Below are 27,807 nucleotides of genomic sequence, written 5' to 3' on the forward strand. Positions count from 1 at the left end.
TCAAAGGAATAAAATGGGTCGTCTTGTGGCAGATAACGAGGTAATTTTTATTAACCCCTCTATTGTGCTAATATTTCAAAATATCTAGAGTGCACTAACCCTAAAAGAAAAAAAAATAATTTGCTATCTTTCCTTCCCCCGCTGAAATGCAACTTTACCAGAACTGGTTGTCTGGTGGCAGCACAGCAGCCACACTACCAGGCTGCAGGGCAGGCATTGGTTCTGGGGGGGGGGGGTCATCCTCAGAGACACTATGACTTGCTCTGCCTGTACTGCCAGTGGGGGATTCCCAGAGCACTGACCGCTCAGGGAGAAGTGGGTCACCACCACTGAACAGGCTTCTCAGACCGCTTTCACTTCAAGTGGAGCAAATGGAAGTAAAAGCAGATGAAGCCAAAGAGCACCACTACAGACTCATGGAAGCTACATCATAGTGCAGCTCCTGGCAGAAAATCAGTTATGGGGCCACAAAAATGAATTACTGGGGTTACATGTTGGGAGACCACTGCTGTAGAGCGTACAACCTGTTCTCAGTTAGAAAGGCTTTTGCAACACTAGTATCCAGACAGGCCCCAATGAATTGCAGTGTTTGCATCAGAGTTTGGGTGGATTTCTCTGCATTAATGATGAACCCCTATTTCTGGATGATGTGATGGTGATGCTTTATGCTGTATAGTGGGCAGGTGTGGAGAAGAGCAAGTCATCTAGATATGGAAAGACAATGGCCTTGTATCTGAGGGCTATAGCTACAAGCTAGGCACCAAGTACTTGCAGGCCAAATGGGAGAACTGTGTACTGGAAGTGGCCAGTTCAGGTTCACAGTGGAAGGATAGGGTCAAGTGCATTTTGAACTTTTTTTTTTTTTATGTAATGGTTGACATCATGTAGGTCTAGAATGGGGCTCAGTAAAAGCAGATGACAAAACAATGATGCTGTATGGTCAAAAACTGTTTACTGATCAGTAAAAGTACCTCAGCAGTGACCATACAGCCTTGTTTCAGCCCATTGGCCTGCCTCAGGAGTCTTCCTGTGATGTTTGGCTGGTGCTATTGATGTCTTATGTCTAAGAAAGTGTTATTTCTCTTCAGTGTTTATCCAGGGCATGTGCTACTTAAGAGCTTCCTTCGTTTTAGTGTACTTTAGTAATACTTTAACAGGAAGTGACACCCCTAGAACTTTCTATTGGCTATATACTAGGTAGTGTTCACACCAAGCTCCCTTGGTCACCCAGATGTGAATGCGATAGCCTGCTTTCCTCAGAAAAAAAATTTCATCTGAGTGAAGGAATTAGCATAGTATTAAGGCATAATGTACTGGGCAACAGGCAAGAGTATAAACCCTGTATGAGCCAAATTCAAAGAATTTTGTATCCATATAATGTATTTATTAAGCAGCACTACATAATCCAGCTTCAAAGTACTCATCTTTGCCTTAGATATCAAAGGGATTTGGATGTGGAAACAGGTACTTTAGGGTTATTGTTAAAGCAGTATAACTTGGATATAGCTGTTAAGTATCCAAATAAGCTTTTTTTGAACATTTTTTTATTTCACTTAAAAGTTTACAGCAAAAAAATCTTAACTTGAAAAATGTTAAATGCCACAACTTCAAGTTGACTTGACCCACATCACATCAAGCAGTCATCAGAAACACCAGGACCAACTCTTGCTCAGACAGCACCTGTTCATGAGAATTTAATATCAAGTTAAACAATGGATACAAAAAAATGGAATGAGATGAATACCAATAATCAATTCTGCAGCCCCCAACTTTAGTTTATTGTTGAATCATTATTCATTTTTGATCACCAAGGAATCTCAAAACAAAGTACATAATAGTTATTTTTTCAGAGTTCTAATACTGATTGCACTAGTGTTAAAGCAGCCTATTTCTCTAAAAATGAAACTGGCCCTAGGAAGGCTCCCCTCGGTGTCCCGCAATTCTCCTCTGCCCTCCATCCGAGCAGCAGTAGGCAGGCTGGGCACACATTGCCGCCAGTGTTCCCTCAGTGTCCTGCCCTCCTCTGACATTTCGTCTATACAAGGGTGGGACAATGAGGGAAGGAAAGGTTGGAGGTGAGCTGACAGTCACCAAGATGTTACGAACCCAGCCAGCGAACCTTGAGGTACAAGTTATTATATAGATACTATAGTTGGTACATATGTAAATAAACACCTAACAAGTGCCCCCACTTAGGCTAGAACACATTTCATTAAAATTAACTTAATGCCTTCCAATACACATTTCTACAAGACAGCAAGTCTGTGAAACAAGCATCAGCATATTATCGCTTTCCTGGACCAAAGACCATCCTATGACATCCAAGGTATATAAATACACAAGAGGCAGGTCTCTTTCAAAAGGAGAGGAACGGATGTGGTAGCTAGCTGTATTAGTCCACTTTTAAAGATAATAGAAATAGAATAAAAGAACTTGAATCAAATTACTTTCAAAAGGTAGTAGCCCTTCTTCAGAACCAGTGGTCGGTAATAGTGAAAGCAGTAAACTAAGGAATCTAATGAGAAATTAGATCTTACTTGCCAATTATTTCCTTTAGTTGCAACAACTTATGCCCATCTGCCTAGAGATACAGAATCAATTGTGCCCTAATAGGCAGTGAACAGGGAAGCAGCTCAGTATTTCGATAAAGCAGTAACACAAGACTCACTTGACAAGGTCTCCTTCCTCTGAAATTATAATTCTGTTCAAGAAATTCATTTGTTTGCATAATTCCAGACCACCACCTGAACAGAAGTCTTTACACTATAAAAAGGATGAACAAAACAGCACAAATAAGACAGGGGTGGGGTTTCCTGGATTGATTTGGTCAACTAAAGGGAAATAAATTAGCAAGATCTAATTTCTCCTTTATTGTTGCTAACAGATCAATTCAGGACTTGTGGGACGTACCTAGGCAGTCCAAGTAGGGTGGGAATGAAAACTTCTACCAGGAGAAGCAAAGCTCCAAAGAATCCAACTTGGCAGCACCATCAGTCTGAATGCAGTGTTTAAAAAAAAAAAAAAAAAAAGTGTGTGTACTGAAGACCAAGTTGCTATCTACAGTTTTCTTCCAAAGGAAGCGCACGAGACCCTCAAATAGGTTGCACTTTAAAGACCGAGGGAGGATGTTTTCCTATCTTTTCTCATTTGCTACACCGTCACTAGGTGTGTATGGAATAGTTAGGGTTGCAATATAAAGCACCTTGCGTCCTAATGAGAACTTTCACTCTGAAGTCTATTGGAATCCAGTGATGTAATAAAAAGGAGTGGCTCAACAGATATACAAACTATTCAGAGCACAGTTGCTCATAACATTTTAGGCCAGTTTGTGATACCAGCGTTGATGTCACAGTAATCATATTCTGTTGTAATGTAAACATACTAGACTATGTAGGGATGCTTGATCCATAGAATTCCTGACGGAGTGCAATTGTCAAAAAATAGCTGAAAGGTAATACTATATTTTCACATCAGACAGCTGAGCAGTGTCTATAATCACACCTAGATATCTGAAAAGACAGTACCAGAATGATCAAGTAATGTTACCCAGGAAGTTGTCATCTTATCTGGATTTAATACCAGATGTTCCGAAAGCCATTTGTCAACCTCAGAGTACAGTCCTGGACTGGCTTCAGATCTATGGAGGATGGATTTACATCGTGAATAGACAGCATAGGAATATGAACTGATAAAGGACAATAAGCAAAAAGCCAATGGACTAAGATTAAACAGAAGTGATAAGACAGGATGTGGGGTGAGATTTTGAAATAGATGAGTCTTGTAGTACTTCTACCAAGGAAGAGAACCAGTTATAAAACAGTACCAGAGATACCAAGTGACTGCAAGCACCGTAGTAATAAGCTATGATCAAATCGAAAACCTCAGATAAGAGAAATAAATCAGGGCAATTCCAGGACTCATGCCTTGTTCAAGTCTTGAATGCAATTCACTTAGGAGAGCTGTTACTTCTGTTCTGTAACCCTACCTAAAGCCAGATTTGTTTTGGATGTAATGCACTAAGATTCTGAATATGAGTTTGAGAACAATAGTTTCTAGTATCTATCAGGAATGGAAGGTTTGACACTGGGCGACAGTTACTTGGAGGGGGGGGGGGGGGGGGTCAAGCAAATTTTCTTTAGGCTAGGCCTAACAGTGCTTTTTAGAGCCTTTGGAATAACTCCTTCAGTAAGACTTTTTACTATCAAAGTATGGCAACAATTCCAGTGAGTGAATTTTTTTAACCAGTCTAGCACGATTCTGCACGTGCTAGGCTCCATGGTGGCTTCACTGGCCAAAGTACACTGCCAGCAGGACCTGGACATGCAGCTACCTCTGAAAGGGGCAGCAAGGCACAGTCTACAGTGGTGGCTGTACTTGGTCAACTTGGTTCAAGGCATGAGACAAGTTTTGATTGGACGGTGGTCACAGATGCCAGTGTCAGGTTGGGAGGGCACTGCCTTGACTGTTGCGCAGGGTCTCTGGTCAGTGGAGAGTCGGTGGTCCATCAACAGACTGGAAACAGGCTATCTAGCTTGCTCTAGGCCTTTTAGGCCCTTCTGGAGGGCAAGTCAGTTAAGGTATGGCAAAATGCCATGGTACTGGCATACATGAACTGTCGAAGGGGGTACCAAGAGTACTCAGGTGACACTGGAAGCCTCAATCCCAAGGTTTACCTCCTGGAGCCCTCAGCAGCACACCTTGTGTGAATCTCTTCATAAAAGAGATCAATCCAATAAATGTGGCATGGGCCAACAATCTGCAGGCAGATCTGAGCAGGCACATGTTGGATCCTGCTGAATGGAGCCTGGGGCATGAGACCAGACACCATTAGTTCATGTATTGGGACTCCCAGTGATGACTTGATGGCAATAGCAAGTCAATGCCAAGGTGGTCCAGTTCTTCAGTTGAAGAGCCTCTTGCAGTAGGGATAGATGTGTTGAATCAGACATGGCTGCGGCAGGGTCTGTTTCCTCCTTGGCCACTGATAGGCCGGGTCAGACTAGAAAAGCATTCAGGTCAGTGATTCTATTAGCTCCATGGTATCGATGCCTGTAGTATGGAGATCTGGTTTGTCTGGCAACAGCCACCACTTCCTCTCCTCAGGATAAACAAGCCCATCTCCATTTTCACAGTTTGGCTCTTAAGTGGGAACGGTTGGAAAGACTTTTTGGAAATGCATTTTTCCCCACTGTTAGTCTCGTAGGTCTACATGAGCGTGGAGAAATTAAGCTTGGTGTCATAAGAGGATTTCTCCTCTTGAGGCTTTGGTTGCTGAGATTTTGGACTTTCCGCATGGGGTTCTAGAGAAAGGCTTGCTTTAACATCTTTGAAGGCTCAAGTGGCAGCCTTGGCTTATTTTCAGGGCACGATTTTCTTTGCAGTGTGGGACACTTCCTGAGAGGGGTGAAGATTCTTCATCCTCCTCCTTGGGCTGTTACTCTGCAGTGGGATCGCGATTTGGTTGTTGGCCTTGATTCTGCAGCTTTTGAGCCTGACTTCTCTGAAAGATCTCTTTAAAGGCAGTGTTTCTGGTCACTTGTCTGCACGCCATATTTTGGAGTTTCAGGCTGTCTTGTAGGGAGCTTTCTGCAGGTGTGCAAGGAGAAATTGGTGCTACACAGTTCCCTCCTTTCTGCCAAAGATCTATTTTTCCATGTGAAAAACTCTTCCCGTCTTGGGAGACCCCAAGGGCGATAAAGATTGGAAGAGCTGTCTGGATGTGTGGAGAGTATTGATGTACTTGAAGGGAACAGTGGAATTTCAGAGGTCAGACTTTCAGTGGACACAAGGGAGCAGCAATTGCCATAGCAGTTATAACTCATTGACTTAAGGGGGGGAAGAAATTGCATCAACCTATATTCTCAAAAGCTGCCCTCAACTGCTTAAGGCACACATTCTACAAGGGGAATGGCAGCTTCATGGCCCAAAGCCAAACTAAAAGGAAAACGCAGAATTGAAAGTGCTGCCCTAAAACAGCAAAACATGGAAAGCACAGATGGGAATTAAAAAAAATAAATAAAAAAAAAATAAAAAAAAAGTACACTTGTGTGAGCGCCAAGGCTAAACTCCCCACATGAACTGCCACTATAAATCGACAAGCATCTCCATATGGAAGCGAGGCACCTTCAAGGCTGTTCACCCACTTTAGACCAAGAATGAAACAAAAAGGTACCTTCCCTTATAGGAACCACAAAAAAAACAAACAAGTGCCAGGACCATGTTCCTGCTGAGGTACTGGAACCACTGCCTATAGCAACAGAAGTCTACAACATTTCCTTGATGGCTGCGACCAGGCACCTCAAAGACTCTTGCACTTTTCCTTTGGGTCTATCCTCTGGCAAGTGCGGAACCTTGGTCTCCCCTAAATGTTTAACCAGCTTATCTAGCTCCTCACCAAACAGCATGGAGCCCCTAAAACGTAAGGAACAGAACTAAGCTTTAGAAGCTGCATCTGCTGTCCAACCATGAAGCCAAGCAGCCCTCTGAGCAACGAAGACATGTTCTTGGCCAAAGCCCTAAGCAAATCATGAAGGGCATCAGCCAAGGAGTCCAACTCCTAGTCCACCAAGGCTCTATCTCCAGAAGGGATACACCCTAGCCACCAGACCACACAAGTCAACTGAAAGCCAGTGCCATTAAGTCAAAACTTTCAGACTCCATTTTCCTACCTTGGAGATCTAAGAGCCGCGTCATCGTCCACTGGAATAGTCTTCTTGGTGACTGCCATTACCAAGGCATCCACAGTAGGCGGCCACAAAGACTGTCAACGAGAGGAATAGGGTACAGCTTAAGTCATTGCCCTAGCTTATATAGAGAATCAGGCAAATCCCACTCAGCAGCCTTCTCGATTCATAGAAAAGGTTTTAAGTGGCTGCCTAATCCTCAACCTCCAGGCCTGGTGTAGGGCCCAAATAAACTCCAGAGAAAACTGTGGCCCCAAACACCTGCCTATCCCCTGCAGCTAAGGCCAACCTGGGGGGGGGGGGGGGGGGTCGCAGTGGCCCCTGCAGGCCAGCCACCCCAGATCCCAATCAGGCAGACCAACCAGGGAAGTATTACTTGCAATACCACACAGAACTAAATCTAAGGACCTTTCCCATGGGGTAATTCCCTTTTAGGTTCAGTTCTGCTCCTGAAGCAGGCTGCTGAAGAGCTGCTGCAGCAGGTGTGCACAGCTCTAAAATGCCCATCGTTTTCAAGCTTCAGAAGACGTGTTGAGCGAGTGGGAGCAGCTGCATCCACAAGTGCCGGGGAGCCACAATCCGAAACAGGACCCCACATTAAGAGCAGAGAGTTTTAGAGTGTCAGAAGGTGCTGCCAATCGAGGCAACCCCAGAATGCAGAAAAAACAATATACCTACTCACTGCTGAGAGCTGACCTGATAAAGAGGGCACTGAAGGCTTCTCTGCAAATGAACCAGCTTTTAAATATTTGAGGGAAAAAAAACATTTTAAATAGAGGAAGGAAACCCCTTCAGCAGGAGGGGGGAAGCAGGAAGGTATCCAGCACCACCCAAGTATTCCCTGTACTACAAAAGGCAGCTGGCAACACCCCAAAACTACTAGAGCAGGAGTAGCATTTAACAGTCAACCCATGTCTACCTGCTGGAGCTAGAGGAAGGTGAAATTAGGCCTTACCTGCTAATTTTCTTTCCTCGAGACCCTCCAGACCGGTCAAGACGCGTGGGTTATGCTCGCCTACCAGCAGAGGGAGACTGAGAACACTAACTTCAACTATGTACATATAACCTGTGCCCATCCCACAAAAGCCAGTATACACTTAGCAAAGCAGAGAAAACCCCCTGCAACCTGAACTCTTGAATGTAGAAAAACCCCTGTACCTGGAAAACCAATAGACAACACCAACAGTGTGCTCAGACAGACGGAACGTCAAGCGCCCCGCTCTGTCAAGTATTATGGACGAAGAAAAACTCTCCGACCCAATGAAAGATAAAAGGAATAGTCATAGCAGAACACGGCTCAAATACTTCTGATACGAACAATATCTCTGAAATCCATAGGGCGGGCTCTTGACCGGTCTGGAGGGTCTCGAGGAAAGAAAATTAGCAGGTAAGGCCTAATTTCACCTTCCTCATCGACCCTCCAGACCGGTCAAGACGCGTGGGAAGTACCAAAGCAGTAGAAACTTAAGGGTGGGACCCTCGAAACGCAGAAGACAGCACAGCCGCTCCAAAACCTGCATCCTCTTTTGCCTGAACATCAATCCTATAATGCTTAACAAAGGAATGAATGGACGACCATGCCGCTGCTTTACAAATATCCTGCGGAGGAACAAAACTACTCTCCGCCCAGGAAGCGGCAACCCCCCGAGTTGAATGCGCCTTAAGCAACGGGGGCACCGAACGCCGCCTCAACAAATACGCTGAGGCAATAGCCTCCTTCAACCACCTAGCCAGAGTCCCCTTGGAGGCCGCAGCTCCTCTCTTAGGACCTCCAAACAAAACGAACAACCTATCCGAATCCCGGAAATCTCGCGTTCTGCTCAAATAGGACCGCAAGGCGCGCCGAACATCCAACTTAGCCAACCGACGCTGAGAGGCATCCCCCGAACGATCCCCCAACACCGGTAACGAAATCACTTGATTCAGCATGGAACGCTGAAACCACCTTAGGAACAAAGGAAGGAACCGTCCTCAAAGTCACTTTCTCTTTCGCAAAGGACAGAAAAGGCTCCCTACAAGACAAGGCTTGCAACTCTGATACTCTCCGAGCGGAAGCAATGGCCACCAGAAAAACTGTTTTCAAGGTAAGATCCTTACATGTGATGGACGCCAATGGTTCAAACGGAGGACCCACCAGAGTCTCCAAGACCAAATTCAAATCCCAAGGCGGAACCATTGGACGACGGGGCGGCCGAATCAACTTCACTGCCCTCAGGAACCGCCCTACATCCGGAGAAGCTGCTAAGGAGACTCCTCCAACCTTACCTCTGAAACAAGACAAAGCCGCAACCTGCACCTTCAGGGAAGAAAGGGAGAGCCCCCTGTCCAAACCATCCTGCAAAAACTCCAAAATCTCCATCACCGAAGCCCGCAAAGGGACAACATTCCGTTCAAGACACCAACTCTCAAAGATGCGCCACACCCGCACATAAGCCAACGACGTGGACTTCTTACGCGATCGCAACATTGTATCAATGACTCTGGCCGAGAAACACTTCTTTCTCAATCTGTGCCTTTCAAGAGCCAAGCCGTAAGCAAGAATGGAGAGGGGTCGGCCATCTCGATCGGTCCCTGCACCAGTCTCACCTGAGACCCCAGGGGAAAAGGACCCTGCACTAACAACCGCATCAGATCTCCGTACCATGGCCGACGAGGCCAATTGGGCGCTATCAGAATCACTAAGCCGGGATGACGACCGATCCGCTGTACCACGCGGCCCACCAGCGGCCACGGCGGAAACACATAGAGCAACTGCTGAGTCGGCCACGGCAGAACCAACGCGTCGAGACCCTCGGCTCGAGCATCTCTTCGACGACTGAAGTACCGCGGGACCTGCGCATTGTCGGCCGATGCCATGAGATCCAACACCGGCCGACCCCACTGCAACACTATCCGTTCGAACACTGAGGGATGGAGGGCCCACTCTCCGGGATCCAACATGTGCCTGCTCAGATAATCCGCGTCCACATTGTCCACTCCTGCTACGTGGCCTGCCGAAAGAGCCTGAAGATGGGCCTCTGCCCACCCCAACAACTCCGCCGCCTCTACAGCTAATCCCGGGCTCTTCGTCCCCCCCTGCCGATTCACATAAGCGACGGCCGTGGCATTGTCGGAAAGAACTCTGACCGCCTTGCCCTCTAGCAGACTCTGGAAAGACCGAAGAGCCAACCGAATTGCTCGAGTCTCCAGGCGGTTGATGGACCACGCCACCTCTACCGACGTCCATCGCCCTTGGGCCACCTGCCCTAGACAATGCGCCCCCCAGCCTAACAGACTCGCATCCGTGGTCAGTACCACCCAATTCGGCACCTCTAGCGGCATACCCTTCGCTAGATTCGGAGTGTGAAGCCACCAGCGGAGGCTGCGCCGAACCCTCTCCGGCAGCGCTAACCGCTCCTCCAACTCCTGGGATTGAGGGGACCAACGAGTCAACAACGAACTCTGCAACTGTCTCATGTGGGCCCTGGCCCAAGGGACTACCTCTATAGACGCAGCCATCAGACCTAACACCTGAAGATATTCCCGCGCCGCAGGCGCCCTCTGAGCTCGGAGCTGATGTATCTGAATCTGCAGTTTGGAAATGCGAGGAGCCGTCAAAAAACACCCGGCCTCGCTCCGTGTCGAACCGAACTCCCAGATATTCCAGCGACTGTGACGGAACTAGGTGACTCTTGGCCAGATTGACAACCCAACCCAGCGACTGCAAAAAGGTCACCACCCGGGCGGTAGCCTCCTCGCTCTCCGCCTGCGTTTTGGCTCGAATTAACCAGTCGTCGAGATACGGATGCACCAAAATGCCCTGCAACCGTAAAGCCGCTGCCACGACCACCATCACCTTGGAGAAAGTGCGAGGAGCTGTACCCAGGCCGAACGGGAGCGCACAAAACTGAAAGTGACTCCCTAACACCACAAAACGAAGAAAGCGCTGGTGCGCCTCTAGAATGGGGATGTGTAAATAAGCTTCTGTCAAATCCAATGAAGTCAGAAATTCCCCTTCCTGAACCGCTACAATGACCGAGCGCAACGTTTCCATCCGAAAGGAAGGAATCTTTAGAGCCGCATTGACCCTCTTGAGGTCTAAAATGGGCCGAAAAGAATCCTCTTTCTTTGGCACCACGAAGTAAATGGAGTAACAACCGGTACCTCGTTCTTCTGGCGGAACCGGCACCACAGCACCTAAATCTACCAGACGTGACAGAGTGTCTCGCACTGCCCTTGCCTTGCGCCTTGAATGACAGGGAGAGACGAGAAAGAAATCGGACAGAGGACCGTCGAACTCCAGCGCGTACCCGTCTCGCACTATCTGCAGCACCCACTGGTCCAACGTGATTTGGGCCCACCTCTGGTAAAACAAGCGTAAGCGAGCCCCTACACGAACCAGAGGCTGGACCCCCAAACCATCATTGCGACCCACGGGACGTACTGGCCGCTCCAGAAAAGGCAGCTCGCCCCCCCGGCGGCCCCCACGAAAGGGCTGGGTTCTCTGAAAATAACGACCCCGGAACCCCCCCGAGGGCCTACCCGGCCGATACCGTCTAGCTTCCTGAAAACGGCCTCGCACCGCCGCGCCCCTAGACGCCTTAGGCCGAAGCTCTGGAAGCCGCGGGATCTTAGTGTCACCAAGACCCCTAACCAACTTATCCAATTCGTCTCCAAAAAGCAAAGCGCCCTTAAAGGGAAGCGAACACAACTTTGCCTTGGACGCGGCATCTGCCAGCCAGCCCCGCAACCACAGGGCCCTTCGAGCCGCCACTGCAAGGGTCATGTTCTTCGCCGATGCACGCAACAAATCATATAGCGCATCTGCCAAGAATGACGAGCCCATCTCCAACTTTGCCAAATCCTGCACTAAGGCAGCTCTATCAACCTGCGGAGCATCTAGCAGCCGCTCAGCCCAGCGGAAACATGCTCGAGCCACCAGACCTCCACAAACTGAAGCCTGCAAAGCCAGCGCCGATAAATCAAAACTGCGCTTCAGAAATGTCTCCAATTTCCTGTCCTGAGGGTCCCGCAAGGCAGCCCCTCCATCTACAGGAATTGCAGTAGCCTTGGTCACCGCCGTCACTACGGCATCCACAGTTGGAGGCTTTAAAGAGTCTCTATCTTCCTGCGGAAGGGGATAGAGCTTAGCCATGGCCCGTGCCACCTTACAAGGTGCCTCCAGCGAGAGCCATTCCTGCGTTACCATCTCTCTAAGATCCGCATTCATAGGAAAGGTCCGAGATACCCTGCGGATCCCCTTAACCAACGGGTCCTGCTTTTCAGAGGGAGCCGGATCTACTGCCGGGTCAAACTTGAGCATAGCAGACACCTGCTCAATAAGATCCGCCAATTCCTCCCTGTGAAAAATGCGGACCACCGACGGATCCTCCCCGGGCACTGTCTCTCTATCTGGTCCGGACAAGGACCCCTCCTCCTCCTCCAGGGGACTAAAGTCGCCCTCTGACTCTGGAGGAGAAAAACAGTCCAGGTCTTCAGCCCACTCAACACATGGCCTCTTAGCGCTCAAGCCCGCCCCCGGACTAAGGGGCTCCGTGCGCGATGGTCCCGCCTGCCAGGCTTGAAATAAGGACTAAACAAATTCAGGAGGGAAACCCATCCTTCCCGAAACGTCCCCTCCCGAAGCACCAGCCACCGGGCTGCCCTGAGGGCCGCTGACTAAATCCGGGATTCTCGGGCCCGAATCCAAAATGGCGGCGGTTCCTGCCAAAACCGGGACCGCCGCTGAACCGCTAGCCGAAGCCCCTGCAACCTCCTGCAAGGCTGGCGCGGGAAGTTCCGCCGCTAACACCGGCGGAGCGGAGGCCTGAGTCTTCGGTTCCCCGCAAAAGCGGCAGGAACCGCCAATCGCGTCGACCCCCCGACGAGCGCAAAAACGACAGCGAAGCGGCTTCGAGGACATCTTCGCGCCAAAAACCTCCCCCAAAGGTAAAAGAACTGGGAACTCACCCAAAGAAGCCACTCACAGCTCAACTTGAACGGCTGCCCAGCTCCGGCACTCCGGAGTGCAGCTGCACAGCTCTCCACAGCGTCTGGGTCTTTTTTTTTTTTTTTAAACTTTATTGCAGCACCATTTGAGCCCTGCTGCTATTAAATCCCTGGCACTCAAGGCTGCAATATAAAACTGCAGCCGAGGCACAAAGCTGCCCAAACTGGAGAGCTAGCTCGGGGGAGGGACCCGGCCACCCGGGTGTGACACCCCAGGGGGGACAATGGCAGGCCCCAGCGGCACCGCCAATCCCCAGCACACAGAGTAGTCCAGGCACAGGGAAGTTCCTCAGGAATGATCAATAGACCAGGCTAAAACTCTCAACTGATCCCTGACTCCTACCAGACCAGACAAGCTGCACAGGCTGCCTGTCTACCCTCTGCTGAGACTGAGAAAATACTGGCTTTTGTGGGATGGGCACAGGTTATATGTACATAGTTGAAGTTAGTGTTCTCAGTCTCCCTCTGCTGGTAGGCGAGCATAACCCACGCGTCTTGACCGGTCTGGAGGGTCGATGAGGAACACTGAGCGGTTTTCCCTGTTCATTGCCTACTAGGGAACAGCTCAACTATGCCCCTGATCTGCACCAGATGGGCATAACACACAAGTCCTGGATTAACATGTTAGCAATATTTTACAGTGAAGGTAGACATGAGAATTAAAATTCAAGAAACCATAGGGGAAGCAGAGGATCTGAGGGGGAGGAAGAAATTGTAAAACTAAGAGTTTAGTTAGTATAGATTGGAACACTACAGAAGTCATATGGACTATAGCTGTCATATGTTCTGTTTCTAAGCATGGAATCAAACATTTATATTATGCTATACATTCATGCATAGAATTTTATAGTGCAGAACGCTGTACAATAGAGGCTGATTTGGTTTCAGTTATGGTGCCAAATCATTTTTCTGCCTGGTTTCAGCCAAAAGTGGTCATGTGTAAGTGTAAGCCAAACACTAGCACTTTGACTCCTTCCCCCTCCCTGGGCTTAACTTACAATTCCTGGTGGTGTAGGTGAAATTTTGGGCAGGAGCTATCCCCAGTTATATGTGCCCATTCCAGCTCTGCTCAAAATGGCTGCCCTGACAGGCATCACTCCAACCTCAACTATACCACTAGGGATTGTAAGGAGGTCCGGGGGAGGGGGGGTGGAGGGGCTACTCTTCATATTTATTTTTTGTACTATGGTTGCAAGTAATGCAGTTATGATCTTGCACAATAATTTATATGTAAACAATACTCTAAATAAATGCTGTTACAAAATTTTAGCAGGAATTTAACGCCTAGGTTTAGGATAAGCTGCTTACGAATTAGCCTATAGAATTATGGTAACAGCTGTCCCAGTGATCAGCTACTGTGGCTTATTTTCAATTAGCAGTCCATGTGTATGGAGGTAAAATAAGGTCTGTATTTAAATTATATTCAAGCCTGGATACAGTTTAAGCAGAGGTATGCAGACTGCAAACTCTGACAATCCCCCCCAGCAGTCCTCACTGGTTCACACAACCAAATTTGAATTTTTGGTTTTGGCCAAAACCAAGTGGTGAGGTTTCAGCTAAAAGGTGAAATTAGATCTTACCTGCTAATTTTCTTTCCTCTAGACCCTCCAGACCGGTCAAGATGCATGGGTTATGTCCTCCTACCAGCAGAGGGAGACTGAGAAAACACTAAGCTTTTGAAGCCTGTATATATAACCTGTGCAGAACCTCCACTAGCCAGTATAACCCTGACAAAGCAGAGAAACAAAAAACACTAACAACAACTAGGAACCCTGTACGTGGTCACAGTAAACTGCAAAAACAAGAAACATCTTCTGCTTGCTCTTACGGAAACGTGTTCCTTTGCCTTTGATAAAACAGTTGGGTTTCTACAGGTGGACTATCAAAGAAGAGCCCCACCTGTCCCAGACTCCTATCACAAAACAGAAATAAAAACAGTCTGCAATTAGAGAAACAATCTACAGCTGCCAAGAATTATCCAACACACACACCTCCTGGCCTCCAATACAGACAGGGCGGGCTCTTGACCGGTCTGGAGGGTCTAGAGGAAAGAAAATTAGCAGGTAAGATCTAATTTCACCTTCCTCAGCGACCCTCCAGACAGGTCAAGACGCGTGGGACTTACCAGAGCAGGAACTAACTTGTGGGAGGGACCTAAGGCCAGAGGTCAAAACTGCTGCCCCAAAGCGCGCCTCGTCCTTTGCATGCACAGGAATCCTATAATGCTTCACAAAGGAATGCAACGAAAACCAAACCGCAGCCCAACAAATATCTAACGGAGAAATCATACTATTCGCCGCCCATGAGGCTGCCATTCCCCTAGTGGAATGAGCAGACCAGCCCGTAGGCACCACACGACCCTTCACCAAGTAAGCAGATGCAACCGCCTCCTTCAACCACCGTGCTATGGTCACCTTAGGAGCCGCTGCACCCTTCTTTGGGCCATCATGAAGAACCGTCAGAGGCTCTGAAGTCCTGAGTTCCAGAGAGATAACTCAAAACTCTCCTGACATCCAGCTTGACAATACCATGCTGCTCTCCAGCCATATCACCAAACACTGGCAAAGAGATGACCTGATTAACATGGAACTCTGAAACCACCTTGGGCAAAAAAGGAAAGCACCGTCACAACGAAACCTTTCCCTTAGAAAGGACAAAAATGGTTCCCTACAAGACAAAGCCTGACGCTCTGAAACCCTCCGTGCTGAAGTAATCGCCACCAACAAGACCGTCTTTAAAGATAAATCCTTACAAGATGCCGATACCAGCGGCCCAAACGGAGGCCAAAGCATCCTAGCTTCAAATCCCACGGAGGCACCATTCGTCACTGAGGCAGACGCAGCAACTTAACACCCTTCAAAAAACGCACTACCTCAGGCACAGAAGCAAAGGACTTTCCCTGAAGCTTCCCACGAAAACATGACAAAGCTGCCACCTGAACCTTCAGTGTAGACAAGGCCAAACCCCTATCAACACCATCGTGCACAAATTCCAAAACTTCCGCCACCGAAGAGCGAAACGGCCGAACTCACACCAGTGCTCAAATGTACTCCAAACCCGGACATACGCCAAGGAAGTGGATTGTCTACGGGAACTCAACATCGTAGCAAAGCCACTGGACGAAAGCCCCTTCAACTTGTACCGCTCAAGAGCCAAGCCGTAAGCGAAAACAGAGCCGGATCCGGCATGATTATCAGGCCTTGACACAGAACTGATCCCAACAAGGGCAGGGCCGCCGCCACGGTCAACGCTGCAAATCCGGAGCCACCAGAATCACCCGACCGGAGTGATGTTCGATGCGCTATATTACTCGACCGACTAACAGCCATGGAGGAAACACATACAGCCACTCCAGAGGGCGAGGCAACAGAAGAGCGTCGATTCCCTCCGCTCGAGGGTCTCCAGCGACAAAAAAAAAAAAAAACTCTGAACTTGCGCATAGCAAGCCGTTGCCCTAAGATCTATCACCGAAAGTCCCCAGACCGACAACTCGCTGAAACACTGACCGAAGAAATGACCACTCTCTGGGATCTAGAGTGTGCCTGCTGAGATAATTTGCATCTATGTGACCTACCCCAGCCACATGCACTGCCGAGAGCTTGAAGATTTCAACTGCGCCGCCAAAGCTCTTCGTCCCCCCTTGACGGTTGATACACGCTACTGCCATGGCATTGTCGCAGAGCACTCGGACTGCCTTATGGCAAACCACCAACGGCAAGGCCTGGAGCGCCACCCGAATGGCCCGAGCTTCCAGCCGGTTGATGGACCACTCTGCTTCTGCCCGAGACCACCGGCCTTGAGCTACCTGACCGAGAATGTGCCCCCCCAACCTTGCAGACTGGCATCTGTGACCATTACCAGCCCCTGTGGGGACTCCAATGGCATTCCTTTTCCCAAATTGCGCGGGTTGAGCCACCAGCAGAGAGACGAGGGGCCACAGACAGCGGAAAACACATCTCCAAGTCCTGCGACAGAGGGGACCAATGACTGAGCAGAGCTGACTGTACCTGACGCATGTGCGCCCTGGCCCACGGAACTACCTCTATGGTTGCTGCCATCAGGCCCAGGACCTGACGATAAGTACGGGCCGTCGGCCCCTTCTCTGCAAGGAACCGACGAATCGGACCCTGCAACTTGGAACCAAAAGGCCGCACGAAGGAAAGTGAAGGTAAGCTTCCGTCAAATCCAGGGAAGTGAGAAACTCTCCTCTCCAGACCGCACCAGTGACCGACCGCAACGTCTCCATCCGGAAAGAGTGCACCTTGAGTGCCGCATTGACCCTTTTGAGATCTAAAATGGGACGAAAAAGTGTCCTCTTTCTTGTGGACCACAAAATAGATCAAATAGCAGCCCGAGCGTTGTTGAAGGAACAGGAACCACGGCTCCCAACACGAGCAGCCGCCGCAGAGTGTCCCTCACTGCTGCCCTCTTGCTCCCAGAGGGATTCCAGAAACACTTCGGGAGAAGAGCTTTCGAATTCCAACGCATATCCGCCTTGAAACACCTCGAGAACCCACTGATCTGACATGATTTGGGCCCAGCTCTGGTAAAACAGACTCAGCCGAGCCCCGACATGCACCAGAGCCTGAGCCCGCACACCTTCATTGGGAATTGCAGCCCGAATACTAACCTCCTGCGGGAAAAGTCATGCCCTCCGTGATGACTCCCACGAAAGAACTGTGCGCTGGAAAAACCGACCCCTAGAGGTCCCACTCGATCTGCCCGGCCTATACCACCGAGCCTCCCTAAACCATCCTTGAGAGGAACTAGTTCTGGCCCCTGCCTTGAACCGAAAATGTGGAAGCCATAGAACCTTGGTATCACTAAGACCTCACACTAACTTGTCCAAATCTTCTCCAAACAGCATAGCTCCCTTAAATGGCAGAAAACACAACTTAGCCTTAGAAGCTGCATCCGTGACCCAACCTCGTAAACCAAGGGCCCTACGTGCTCCCACAACCATAGCCATATTTTGGCTGAAGTACGCAAATCATAAAATGCCTCAGACAAAAAGGATAAACCCATGTCCAAGTTGGCTAACTCCTGACCCCCAGAAGAACCAACATCTACCGAATCATCCAGGAGCTTCTCGGCCCAACGAAAACATGCCCGAGCTACCAGACCCCCACAAACAGAGGCCTGCAGGGCTAGAGCCGACAAAATAAAACTACGCTTGAGAAAAGATCCCAACCTCCTATCCTGAGGATCACGGAGGGCCGTTCCTCCATCAACCGGGATAGCTGTAGCTATAATTAATGCCGTCACTACTGCATCTACCGTGGGAGCCTTAAAGGAATCCCTATCTTCCTGAGGGAGGGGATAAAGCCTCGCCTTTGCCAGCTTACACGGCAAATCCCATTCCTGACAAATCTCCCGGAGATCCTTGTTCATAGGGAAGGATCACGCCTGGTGCTGAATGCCCTTCACCAACGGATCCTGGCCAGTTTCCCCCAAAGCCACCTCAGGACCAAACTGAAGGGTGAACGACACCCGATCTATGAGTTCCGACAGCTCATCTCTATGGAAAATCCGCACTACTGAATGATCCTCTCCAGGAATCCAACAATCCTGCTTCTGAGAGCCATCAATTCCATCTGATTCCCCCAGATCACTAAGCGCAGCTTCCGCAGCTACAGCAGAAAAACACTGCCTGTCCTCTGACCACTCTAACCATGGTCTCTCAGCCACGACGGAAACAGCCCGATCTCCAGGCTTGATACCGCGTCCAAACAAAATCTGGAGGAAAGCCCACCATTCCTGGACCGACATTAGGCCCTTGTGTGCCAAAAACAGAGGCCGCAGGCCCCAAACAGCTGGCTCCACAGGCCGCACCGGACTCAAGATGGCGGCCGTTCCCGCCGAAACTGTTCCCGCTGACAGCAGCCCTGCCTATGCTCCCGCTGACCCGGAGACTCCCGACACCATCGATCCCTCCACGGTCAAGTCGGGGGGAGCTGCAGCCACCTTTTTAGGCGCACCGCAAAGCTTACACTGAGTGCCCGGCGCCTCTACCCCTTGCCATGAGCGACATCGGAGAAGCTGTTCCGCAAACGTGCCAAACCAAAAACTCACTCACTGCAAAAGCACTGAAGTGCTGCTCCCTCGTTCCAGCAAGGAATCGAAACCCCCGTTCGGTCTGCTGAAAATAAAGAAATGCCCTGAAAGGCACAGTACTCCAACTCTGGCAGCTGGAAATTGTAAGGCACTCAAGGCTACAATACTGAGAAAGCAGCTGAGGCACAAAGCTGCCAAGCAAACAGAAATAGACAGCAGTACAGGGGGAGGGACCCAAACATAGGTGTAACATCCCAGGGGGAAAAACTGGGCCCCGAAGCACTTTTTTTCTCACACATACGTACAGGGTACTGCAACAGAATAAAGTATGGAAGGAAAAAATCCTACGCCCCAATGACAAACTACCTCACCAGACTATTGGAGACTGCACAGGCTGTCAACTGCTACCTCTGCTGAGACTGAGAAAATACTGGCTAGTGGAGGTTCTGCACAGGCTGTCAACTGCTACCTCTGCTGAGACTGAGAAAATACTGGCTAGTGGAGGTTCTGCACAGGCTGTCAACTGCTACCTCTGCTGAGACTGAGAAAATACTGGCTAGTGGAGGTTCTGCACAGGTTATATATACAGGCTTCAAAACCTTAGTGTTCTCAGTCTCCCTCTGCTGGTAGGAGGACATAACCCACACATCTTGACTGGTCTGGAGGGTCGCTGAGGAAGCTTTCAGTTTTGCCTTTACTGCATTCATTGTTGAACTGGATGCTTACAAGAACAAACGTCTTGTCTTAGGTTACAAATATTTTTGCTTTGTTTCACAAATCTCTATACTTAAGTTTTACACACATTTCATCTCCACAACTTTCATCTGAATGCATATCTGGGCAGGTGAGCTTCTACCAAAGAACATATCAAAAAAGTTCCTAATAGCTATTAACAATGGTTACCTGCATGAAAGTTTTGATTTCTACATTCATGTTACATCGTGTTAGACTTTATAAACCAGGATCTGTGATTCATCTTCAGTCTGTCAAAACAGAAACAGATGTTACTTAAAGGATCCACTGGATGACATCACTATACAGTGTGCCTACATCTCCCCATTTGACTGCAGACTTATTACACGGTATATCCCCTGCATAGAAATCAGCCTGTCTTCTACACAGTTCCCCCTCCCCTGCCTGTGGGAAGATGAATCCAAGTAGATTAAGGATCACCTACAGCACAGCCCAAACATCTTAAAACATACCCAAATCTGGTCTGGATACATTTGGGAGGATGCTTTATCATATAATCGTGTTAAAACTACAACTCCCTCCAGTACATTTAACAGGTTATTTACAAAATTGCTAAATTGAGAACTACAATATTGTAGCAAATGATCTATCCAGAAATATTCAGTAATCAAGTACTAAGCAGGGAGAAGAGGGGTAGGGACCCTCATGGGCCTCTGCCCCTAGTCACCAGCACAGCCCTGGAGCACAGAGGGAACCACTACTTTTAACATTTAGTACCAGCAGAAATTCACCCAAAAAAAAATTAGTTAAGACCCCAGGATCCCATTTCTAAGCCTACCAGCCTCCACTTGCTGGAGGCTGAGAAATACTGGTTCTGTAGTGGACTGCACAGGATTATACGCTCACTTTGAATTCAGTCTCCCTGGCAGGAGTGCATAACCTATCAGTCTGGGCCGGTCTGGAGACCATGGAAAGTGCTAGGATAATACACCCCCCCCCCCCCCAAAAAAAAAAAAAAAAATTCTGTATTAAACGTTATCACCCATAAATGGAATCACTAACATTCCTACAAAGAAAATACAAAACCACAGCAAGAGCCAGTCTGACCACTGGTACTCTATGCCATGAGAAAAAAAAAAATAGAATGCTTACTGCAAAGGTGAAAGAGCATTTCACAGGCACACTAGATTCAAATGAGCCCAATAGAAGGATGCGGACATGAGCAAAAGAGTTACCTCGAATTACAGGACTATTCCCACATATGAACTAGTCAAGAGCAGCTTTCGTCTCAGAGGTTTCACTGGAGGCACAACACTTCTTTTCGCCAAGGACACTGCTGTTTTCCATAAGCTAGCAGAGGATTCTTAGAAGTTTAAGGCATCAACAAACCCAACTACCCAAGACCATTCTACTTTTAAGTGTTCCTGCACAATCCCCAGTATAAAAAAGGCTGAATGCTAAGCTAGCCCCCAAATTCTATAAGTAGCGCTTTAAACTGCATGTGCAAGTTTGGCCATGTGCCCAATTTGCACATGCAACTTAAGCTAATTAGCACTGATTGGGCCCTATCAATTACACAATCAAAAAAGGGATGATAGCATGGCATTACTGCAATTTAAGCACATCATAGAATAAGGCAGTGGTTCTCAAGACTGGTCCAGGTTTTCAGGATATTCATGAGCTATTTGCATGCACTGCCTCCACTGCATGCAACTCGAATATTCACTGTGGATATCCCAAAACCTGACTGGTTGGGGTGCCTCCTGAACCAGGTTGGGGAACCACTGGGAGGGATTAGGCACAAGGATTTACACCAAAATTTTGTTGGTGTAAATGGTTATGCCTAAATGTAGACATGGTTCCTGGCGCTAAGCACTATTCTATAAACAGCATCTAAACTGAGCCCAGTTTATAGAATACAGTTTACCGCTTTTGGTGCAACATTTTCAGCGCCATTTATAGAATTCAGTCTAAGTGTTCACCCATAGGGCATCAACTTATTAAATAAGGAAGTTATGTCACCATTCTTAAACACTTCCTAGCAAGGCAGGCTTAGGGGCAAGGTTAAAGCCTATTCTATTTCACCAATTTAAATGATGATTAACAGTCCATTCTGTATGTCAATGTACTCCCATTTCTGCTTGCCTGGTCTTGTATCATTAACATTACAGCTACATACAAGATCTGCACCAACAGTGGATAGCTATGGACATGTTCAACACTCCTCTCAATGGTGCAGTCTCAGTAGTATATAATCACTCAAGATGTACCCCCACATCTGCACTATAATATGAATTAATGGGTCAAAATCTAAGGGTGAGGGAGAAAGTTGTGTGTAATGGGTTGGGGGAGGGGGAAGAACTAGCCTTGGTACCCAACTGACTTCTGAAGTGCTATTCCTGTATCTACATCTTGTCAAACCACTCATGCTGTGCAGTGAAAAGGTAATCGCCAGGAGCAAAGTTTATTTCAGACGGTCTTTTAATAGGCTTCGTGAAGCCGAAGAAAATATGAATACAGGAATTCCTTAACCACTGTGTACAGTATCAATGAATTGTTGATTTCTTGTAGTAAAGAAAAAAGGACAATACAAAAAATATTTCCAGGTCTTAAGTATGGGCTGTTTACATTGTACAGTAAAAATAGCTCATTATGCAGCCTGAACAGAATACATTTCTTTAGATATACCAAGGTGGTTTGTTTTTATAAACACTATACCAGAACCACTTTGTTACATTAAAGAAATATCAAAAAAGCTATAAACATTTAACCCACAACTGGTTCAGCTTCCAGTAAACACCAAATAAAAGTGTTTTCCAATAATCACTGAATCCAGCCCAAATGGTAACGTTTTCAAAATGTACTTAAAAAAATAAAAAGTGCCCCAAATCTTGGCTCATTAGAGCACCAAAAACAAAAAACTGCAGCGTTTTCCAAAAAAGCAAACTTAGAATAGAAACCCTTATAAAAAAACCTCCGAAAATGTATATCACATCAGAAGCTGTCAGGCTGTGTTTTTGTTTTTTTTTTTACATCAGAACAATTTACTACAAAGGGCAAGTTACAAGTAGGATGCACTACATAACGATTCAGCGCAGCTCCAAAAATCTTTATAAACACAGCCATTGGAAGGACGATCTTGAGCCAGGAAGGATTTTTACTCGTTGTGTGTAGCTGAGGACAAGAAGTAGGCAGAATTGTAAAGGCACTGAAGCACAGCAACAAGTTCCAGCATTCAACTCCCCTAAGTGTCATCTGAGAGGTAACATCCCCCTCCCAATCCATGAAAACACTGTCAGGTGTAAGGTGGTTCTTTCTACACATGCACTACAGCTAGTTTCCCAGAGAACGTAGAAGATAGCATCAGGGCCTACAATATAACACTCCCAACCTTCAAATAAAATGTGTGATCACATCCCTCCCATGATTCTCTCCCCCACTACATTTAAAGCTTACCATAACTATCATAGCTGTCTCTGTAGGAGCCTCCTGAGCGATCACTATAGCCTCCCTGACTCCTGTTAAGAAAATAAAGTACCAAAAACCTGGTTAGTGGTGTTACAAAAATCAACTGAAATAATTATAAAGCAATATTTATATTTCAGAATTTATAAGTTGAAATAGCAATGTTCTAGAGACAAATTAAAAAGCAGTAGTTTTATACTTGGTATTTACCTCCCGTAATATTCTCTGGATCCTCCGCCATATCCACCACTTCTTGAATCAAACCTACTGCTTCCATAACCTCTGTCTCCACCACCTGCCAAAGGGAATATACAAATCATGAGCAGGCAAAACCCACAACTTCATAAATTATCTGTAACTAATGAATACATAGAGTGACCAAGTGGTTCAATTTAATTTCCACTGAACCAGGACCTCGTCCTCTGCTGCCACGGAAGAATCCTCTGCCTCCTGATGAACCTCCTCTGTAGCCACGGTTCCGGTTGTCTGAAGATTTGCCAGCCTGGTCAACTCTAATTTGACGCCCATCAACAGTCTTGACGAGGTACCAGAGGAGAAAAAAAAAGTTTGTTTTATTTTTGTTTGCTGAAGAAAACTTACTTTTTCAAAAGTAAATTAAAAGCTTTATTTCCAAGATGCAAGTATGATTTGCTTTAATTTGTTAAATTTGTATCCCACATTTTCCCACCTATTAGTAGGCTCAATGTGGCTTACACAGTAACAGTTTAGCTGAATAATGCCATAAATCCTGAATCACATTAAATCTCCTTTGAAACAGATTATCCCACTCACCTTTCCATTCATAGCCATCATAGCATCCTTGGCATCCTCTGGGTTCTCATAGGTGACAAAGCCAAATCCACGTGACCTCTGTGTCTCTCGGTCTTTGACTACAACAACTAAAAGGAAAGCATGTTTGATTTACCACCTTTTTGAAGAGTTCACCCATGTACAGCAAGAACCTGGACACAGGCAATAGACAATTTCAACCAGAAAAAATATTCTAAAACTGCATATTATGGGATAGTATGCTACTTACAAACTCAACACAAAACATCTTAACCTAGGGTATAAGCAGAGATGAACATAAGACAGGTAAGTTAGAGTTAGAAAATAAGGGAACAAGGTTGCAGGTGAAATCAAGAGATGCAGGAGTGGCCTAGTGGTTAGGGTGGTGGACTTTGGTCCTGGGGAACGAACCGAGTTCGATTCCCACTTCAGGCACAAGCAGCTCCTTGTGACTCTGGGCAAGTCACTTAACCCTCCATTGCCCCATGTAAGCCGCATTGAGCGGGAAAGCGCGGGGTACAAATGTAACAAATAAAATAAATCTCAGCTTGTGTAGGAGTGGCTAAGCAAGTGCTGCTACAGCAGATGTTAACCTTTTTGCACCCTCTTCTGAACATGGTGTCCGCTAGTGGCCGATAGTTATATGTCACTGTTAGTTAACAGTGCTGCCAAACATGTTGCTAAAACTACAGTTATACTACCAATTACTGTCCTACTTACCCACCTTCTCTGCCTAGGCAGATTCAATAAGTTGCCTCAGATTTCAAGACTCTCTCTTCACCCCGTTTGACCTCTTCCCACACTCCTTTGTGTGCAAACACCACTGGTTTAAAAACACCTATGCTACAGTATATGCAGCCACTGTTGGTCTACAAAGTTCTATTCTTGAGCACCTTCCCTTAAGTCCTAGGCACCTGACACCGGCATGATCAGGGCCACCAGAGCTGCAGCATTTAATTTTGAAGAGGGAAATGTGGTAAGTTAGGAAATTTGTTATAAAAACACTAAAATTAGTTCTTGCTCTAGAAGTAGACAACTAGCATTATTTGATTTATTACCTAAGTCACAGTGATTTTTATTTGAACTAAAGTACATTAAGAAATATAACTAGACATTGGATGGAGGGGCAAAGTTCTGTCTGAACCCCCTTTGTTGGGCCAAATCTTTAAAAAAATAGGAGAAAGGAAAGTATTTAAAGCAGCACGATTAAAGTATGTTGAAAGCACCATTTATAAAAATGAAATATCAAAGTAGTAGGTATCAAGAAAGCGAACCCAATTCCCCTGGCTCCTAAATACATAATAGCACAAGCACAAGTTGTAGTGGTTACAGAGGATGGGCAGACTGGATGGGCCACTTGGCCTTTATCTAACATTATGTTTCTATGTTGTGCCAGACTGAGTACCATTAAGCCCAACAGCCTGCCTCCAAAGGTGGATTTTTTGGGGCTTTAGTTGAAGCCTTTATACTGGTAAAATAGGTTCGTTTTTTCTGATGCAACTATTTCAGGAAAAATTTTTTAGATATTTCTAAAATGTGCATAACCATTTTGTTAAGGCAAAATGCCCCTAGTGGAATACAGTATAAACTATTATAAAATTCAAAAATTTAAAATAGGTTAACAGCAAGACAAAAGCATTTACTGCAGATCAAATTACAATTTTGTAATGTTAAGTCTTTAGCAAGGAGAGTCCCAAACGTGCTAAAAATAATCTGAACCTTAGACTTCATGGCTATATACTTGCGACTAAGGTACAAGCCTTCATTGTACTTCTAGACCCATAGAGACCCTCATCAATAGCTTTCCGTAACTCCATATGGCTCATATCTAAAGCTTGTTTCTCAAAGAAGTTATTCTATCGAGCCCCACCTTATTCGCATAAGACTCACCTTCTGATATCTGACCATACTTGCAAAAAACCTGCTCCAGACTCCCCTCGTCGGTAGTGAAACTCAACCCACCAACAAAAAGCTTTCCTTCATCGGACGACATGGTGTGGCCTGGAAAAAAAAAAAAGAAAAAAAAAGGAGTACAAGAGACCGCGGGCTAGAGGGAGTTCACTACAAATCACCTAAATTCACCCCCCTCCCGTCCTTAAATCCACCAGTCTTTCCATAATACTTCCAAATAATAATTACCACCCGCCCCCCCACCAAAAAAAAAAAAAAAAATCTACCCATCCTTCCCCCTGTAATATTCCGAAAAGGATAATTACCAAGCTCCCCTCCAACAGCCTTTCACTATATTCTCAAGTAACATTAATTACCTCATTACAAAAAATTAAAAAAAAAATCCACCAATCCTTCCCCAATAATCTCAAAAGGCAGTAATTTTTTACTGTTCCCCACATGATCACCCCTATTAGTCCCCACCCCCACACAGCACAAAGACGGCGGGCTGGTAATATACTCTCCACAGGAAAATAGTCTTCCATCAACACCTGCCCATATCCAGTACTGTAAGCGAGTAAATATGAAAGAAACCTCGAGAAATAAACCTCGATTACAGAACGGCTCGCGCCGATTTCGCGCTGCGCCACTACCCACGTCTCAGGCACAGCAGAAACCGCCGCCATTTTATGCCTCATCCCCTCAGCAAGGTCCGGGAGACGCCATTTTGTAAGCAGCGCCTGGAATCGCAGTTTTTTTCTGCTTTGTGGATTACAGGATGCTCACCGCGCGTGGAAACCTCAAGCCTCACCTTTTGAGATACGAAACACATAACAGAGCCCGCGCTCGTACCCACCTCTTACCGTCTGTCGTCTTACTGCACCGAAACTACCTCCAACCGTGTGGCAAGCTGAAAAAGAAAGAACAACGCTTGAAAGGCTTCTTTTATAGACTGATTGAGCACGCCCATCTTATTAATATTAATACAGCACCGCGCCAAAAGCTTCAGCCAATCAAAGGTCGAGATCAAGTGGGCGTGCACAAGTGTTCAGAACATGGAGGTTGCTCAAGGCAGTGTCTAACCGTCTTGGTTCAGATTTACCGCGGCTGTTGTAGGCACTAGGCAGCCATAATCAGCAAATTAGGTAATGCGTTCAGAACCTGAAAAATTACCACTACCACCAGCAATCTATAGTTAAGCACGTAGTGTGGGTAACACGTTCAGATCACAAAGATAACTGCCCGAAACGCCGTTCCAATATTATTTTATGACTTACTAGCCCCTTATTTTAAATAAAATAGCTTTTAGGTAGTATATTTTATCCCTTGCGCTTCTTCTGCCAATGTAAACACTGTAGCTAGGTACAATAGCCTCCAGTTTTTGGAAAATAATCGCCACAGCAATTTAACAGCACCCATCTACAGAAGATTAACTTGATATTGAAGCTCCAACATTCTTGAATAAGAAACATGTTATCAATCAGCGTGCAATTCCAGTTCTTTCATTCACTTGCAATTGTGGATTGACGTGAAAGATGTTGAAAACTGATGTAAGAACAAAGAACACCTCCATACGCATGAGATAAACTATTAAAAAAAAAAATCACTGTATCCCAAGACACAATATTTTAAAAGCAGAAGGTTTTTGTTTTGTTTTTTTTACTTGTAACGGATGTTCTCCGTGGACAGCAGGATAAGTCAGTCACACTCTAGTGATACCCAAGCTTATGACTGGCAAGGAGTTCATATAAAACAAACATCACTACTTGGTTGTCCATCTCTACCAACAATATTTTGTCGGTGAGCTATAATCAGAAGCCTTTCAAAACATGAAGAATAGCCATTAAAATAAGTGATTCTTCTGAGTACCTACCAAAGAAGACCTTAAATGCTGATGTGAAGCATATTTTGGAGACATCTCTCAGAGACAAAGTCAATACCTTGACAGAAATTAACCTCACCCTTAAGCTAAGGTATGTAGACTATGGTCTCAACCTCTCAAAAGTACTGCTAACGCTCATTGTAGTACTTCATGCCAAAGAGAGCTTCCTTCTCAAGTTCATGAGTTGTAAGATGAAGTTACATGAAGCCATCTACATGCCCCCCCCCCCAGCCCAGGTTGGATGTATCTGTGGTAACACCTTCTGAGGTGGAAGAATTTAGAATGATAGTCCTAGAGTCCAAATTAAGTGAATTGTCCACCAGAGAAGAGAGCAAGCCAAATTAGGAGTGATTTTATTTTTGT

The 27,807-nt window shown here is 46.6% G+C and overlaps 1 protein-coding gene across 4 annotated transcripts; it reads right to left on the minus strand.

Annotated features, from left to right (window-relative positions):
- Positions 1–1,528: 1,528 nt before the first annotated feature.
- Positions 1,529–26,511, minus strand: LOC115479799 (cold-inducible RNA-binding protein B-like). Of its 4 annotated transcripts, XM_030217998.1 has the most exons (9): positions 26,419–26,511; positions 25,563–25,673; positions 23,676–23,782; positions 23,298–23,418; positions 23,094–23,178; positions 22,875–22,936; positions 19,629–19,708; positions 6,669–6,760; positions 1,529–1,680 (listed from the first exon to the last, which is right to left on the minus strand). In XM_030217998.1, exons 2-7 carry the CDS (start codon positions 25,663–25,665, stop codon positions 19,704–19,706), a joined length of 483 nt encoding a protein of 160 aa, XP_030073858.1. In that variant the 5' UTR covers positions 25,666–25,673; positions 26,419–26,511; the 3' UTR covers positions 1,529–1,680; positions 6,669–6,760; positions 19,629–19,703. The 4 variants fall into 4 exon arrangements, with proteins under 4 accessions (XP_030073858.1, XP_030073857.1, XP_030073855.1 ...); XM_030217997.1 differs by lacking the exon at positions 6,669–6,760; XM_030217995.1 differs by lacking the exons at positions 1,529–1,680; positions 6,669–6,760; positions 19,629–19,708 and adding an exon at positions 21,882–22,592 and having other exon boundaries at positions 26,426–26,511.
- Between the last annotated feature and the right edge of the window lie 1,296 nt (positions 26,512–27,807).

The sequence above is a fragment of the Microcaecilia unicolor genome, chromosome 11 (assembly GCF_901765095.1).
Source record: "Microcaecilia unicolor chromosome 11, aMicUni1.1, whole genome shotgun sequence".
In the NCBI taxonomy this organism is placed as follows: Eukaryota; Metazoa; Chordata; class Amphibia; order Gymnophiona; family Siphonopidae; genus Microcaecilia; species Microcaecilia unicolor.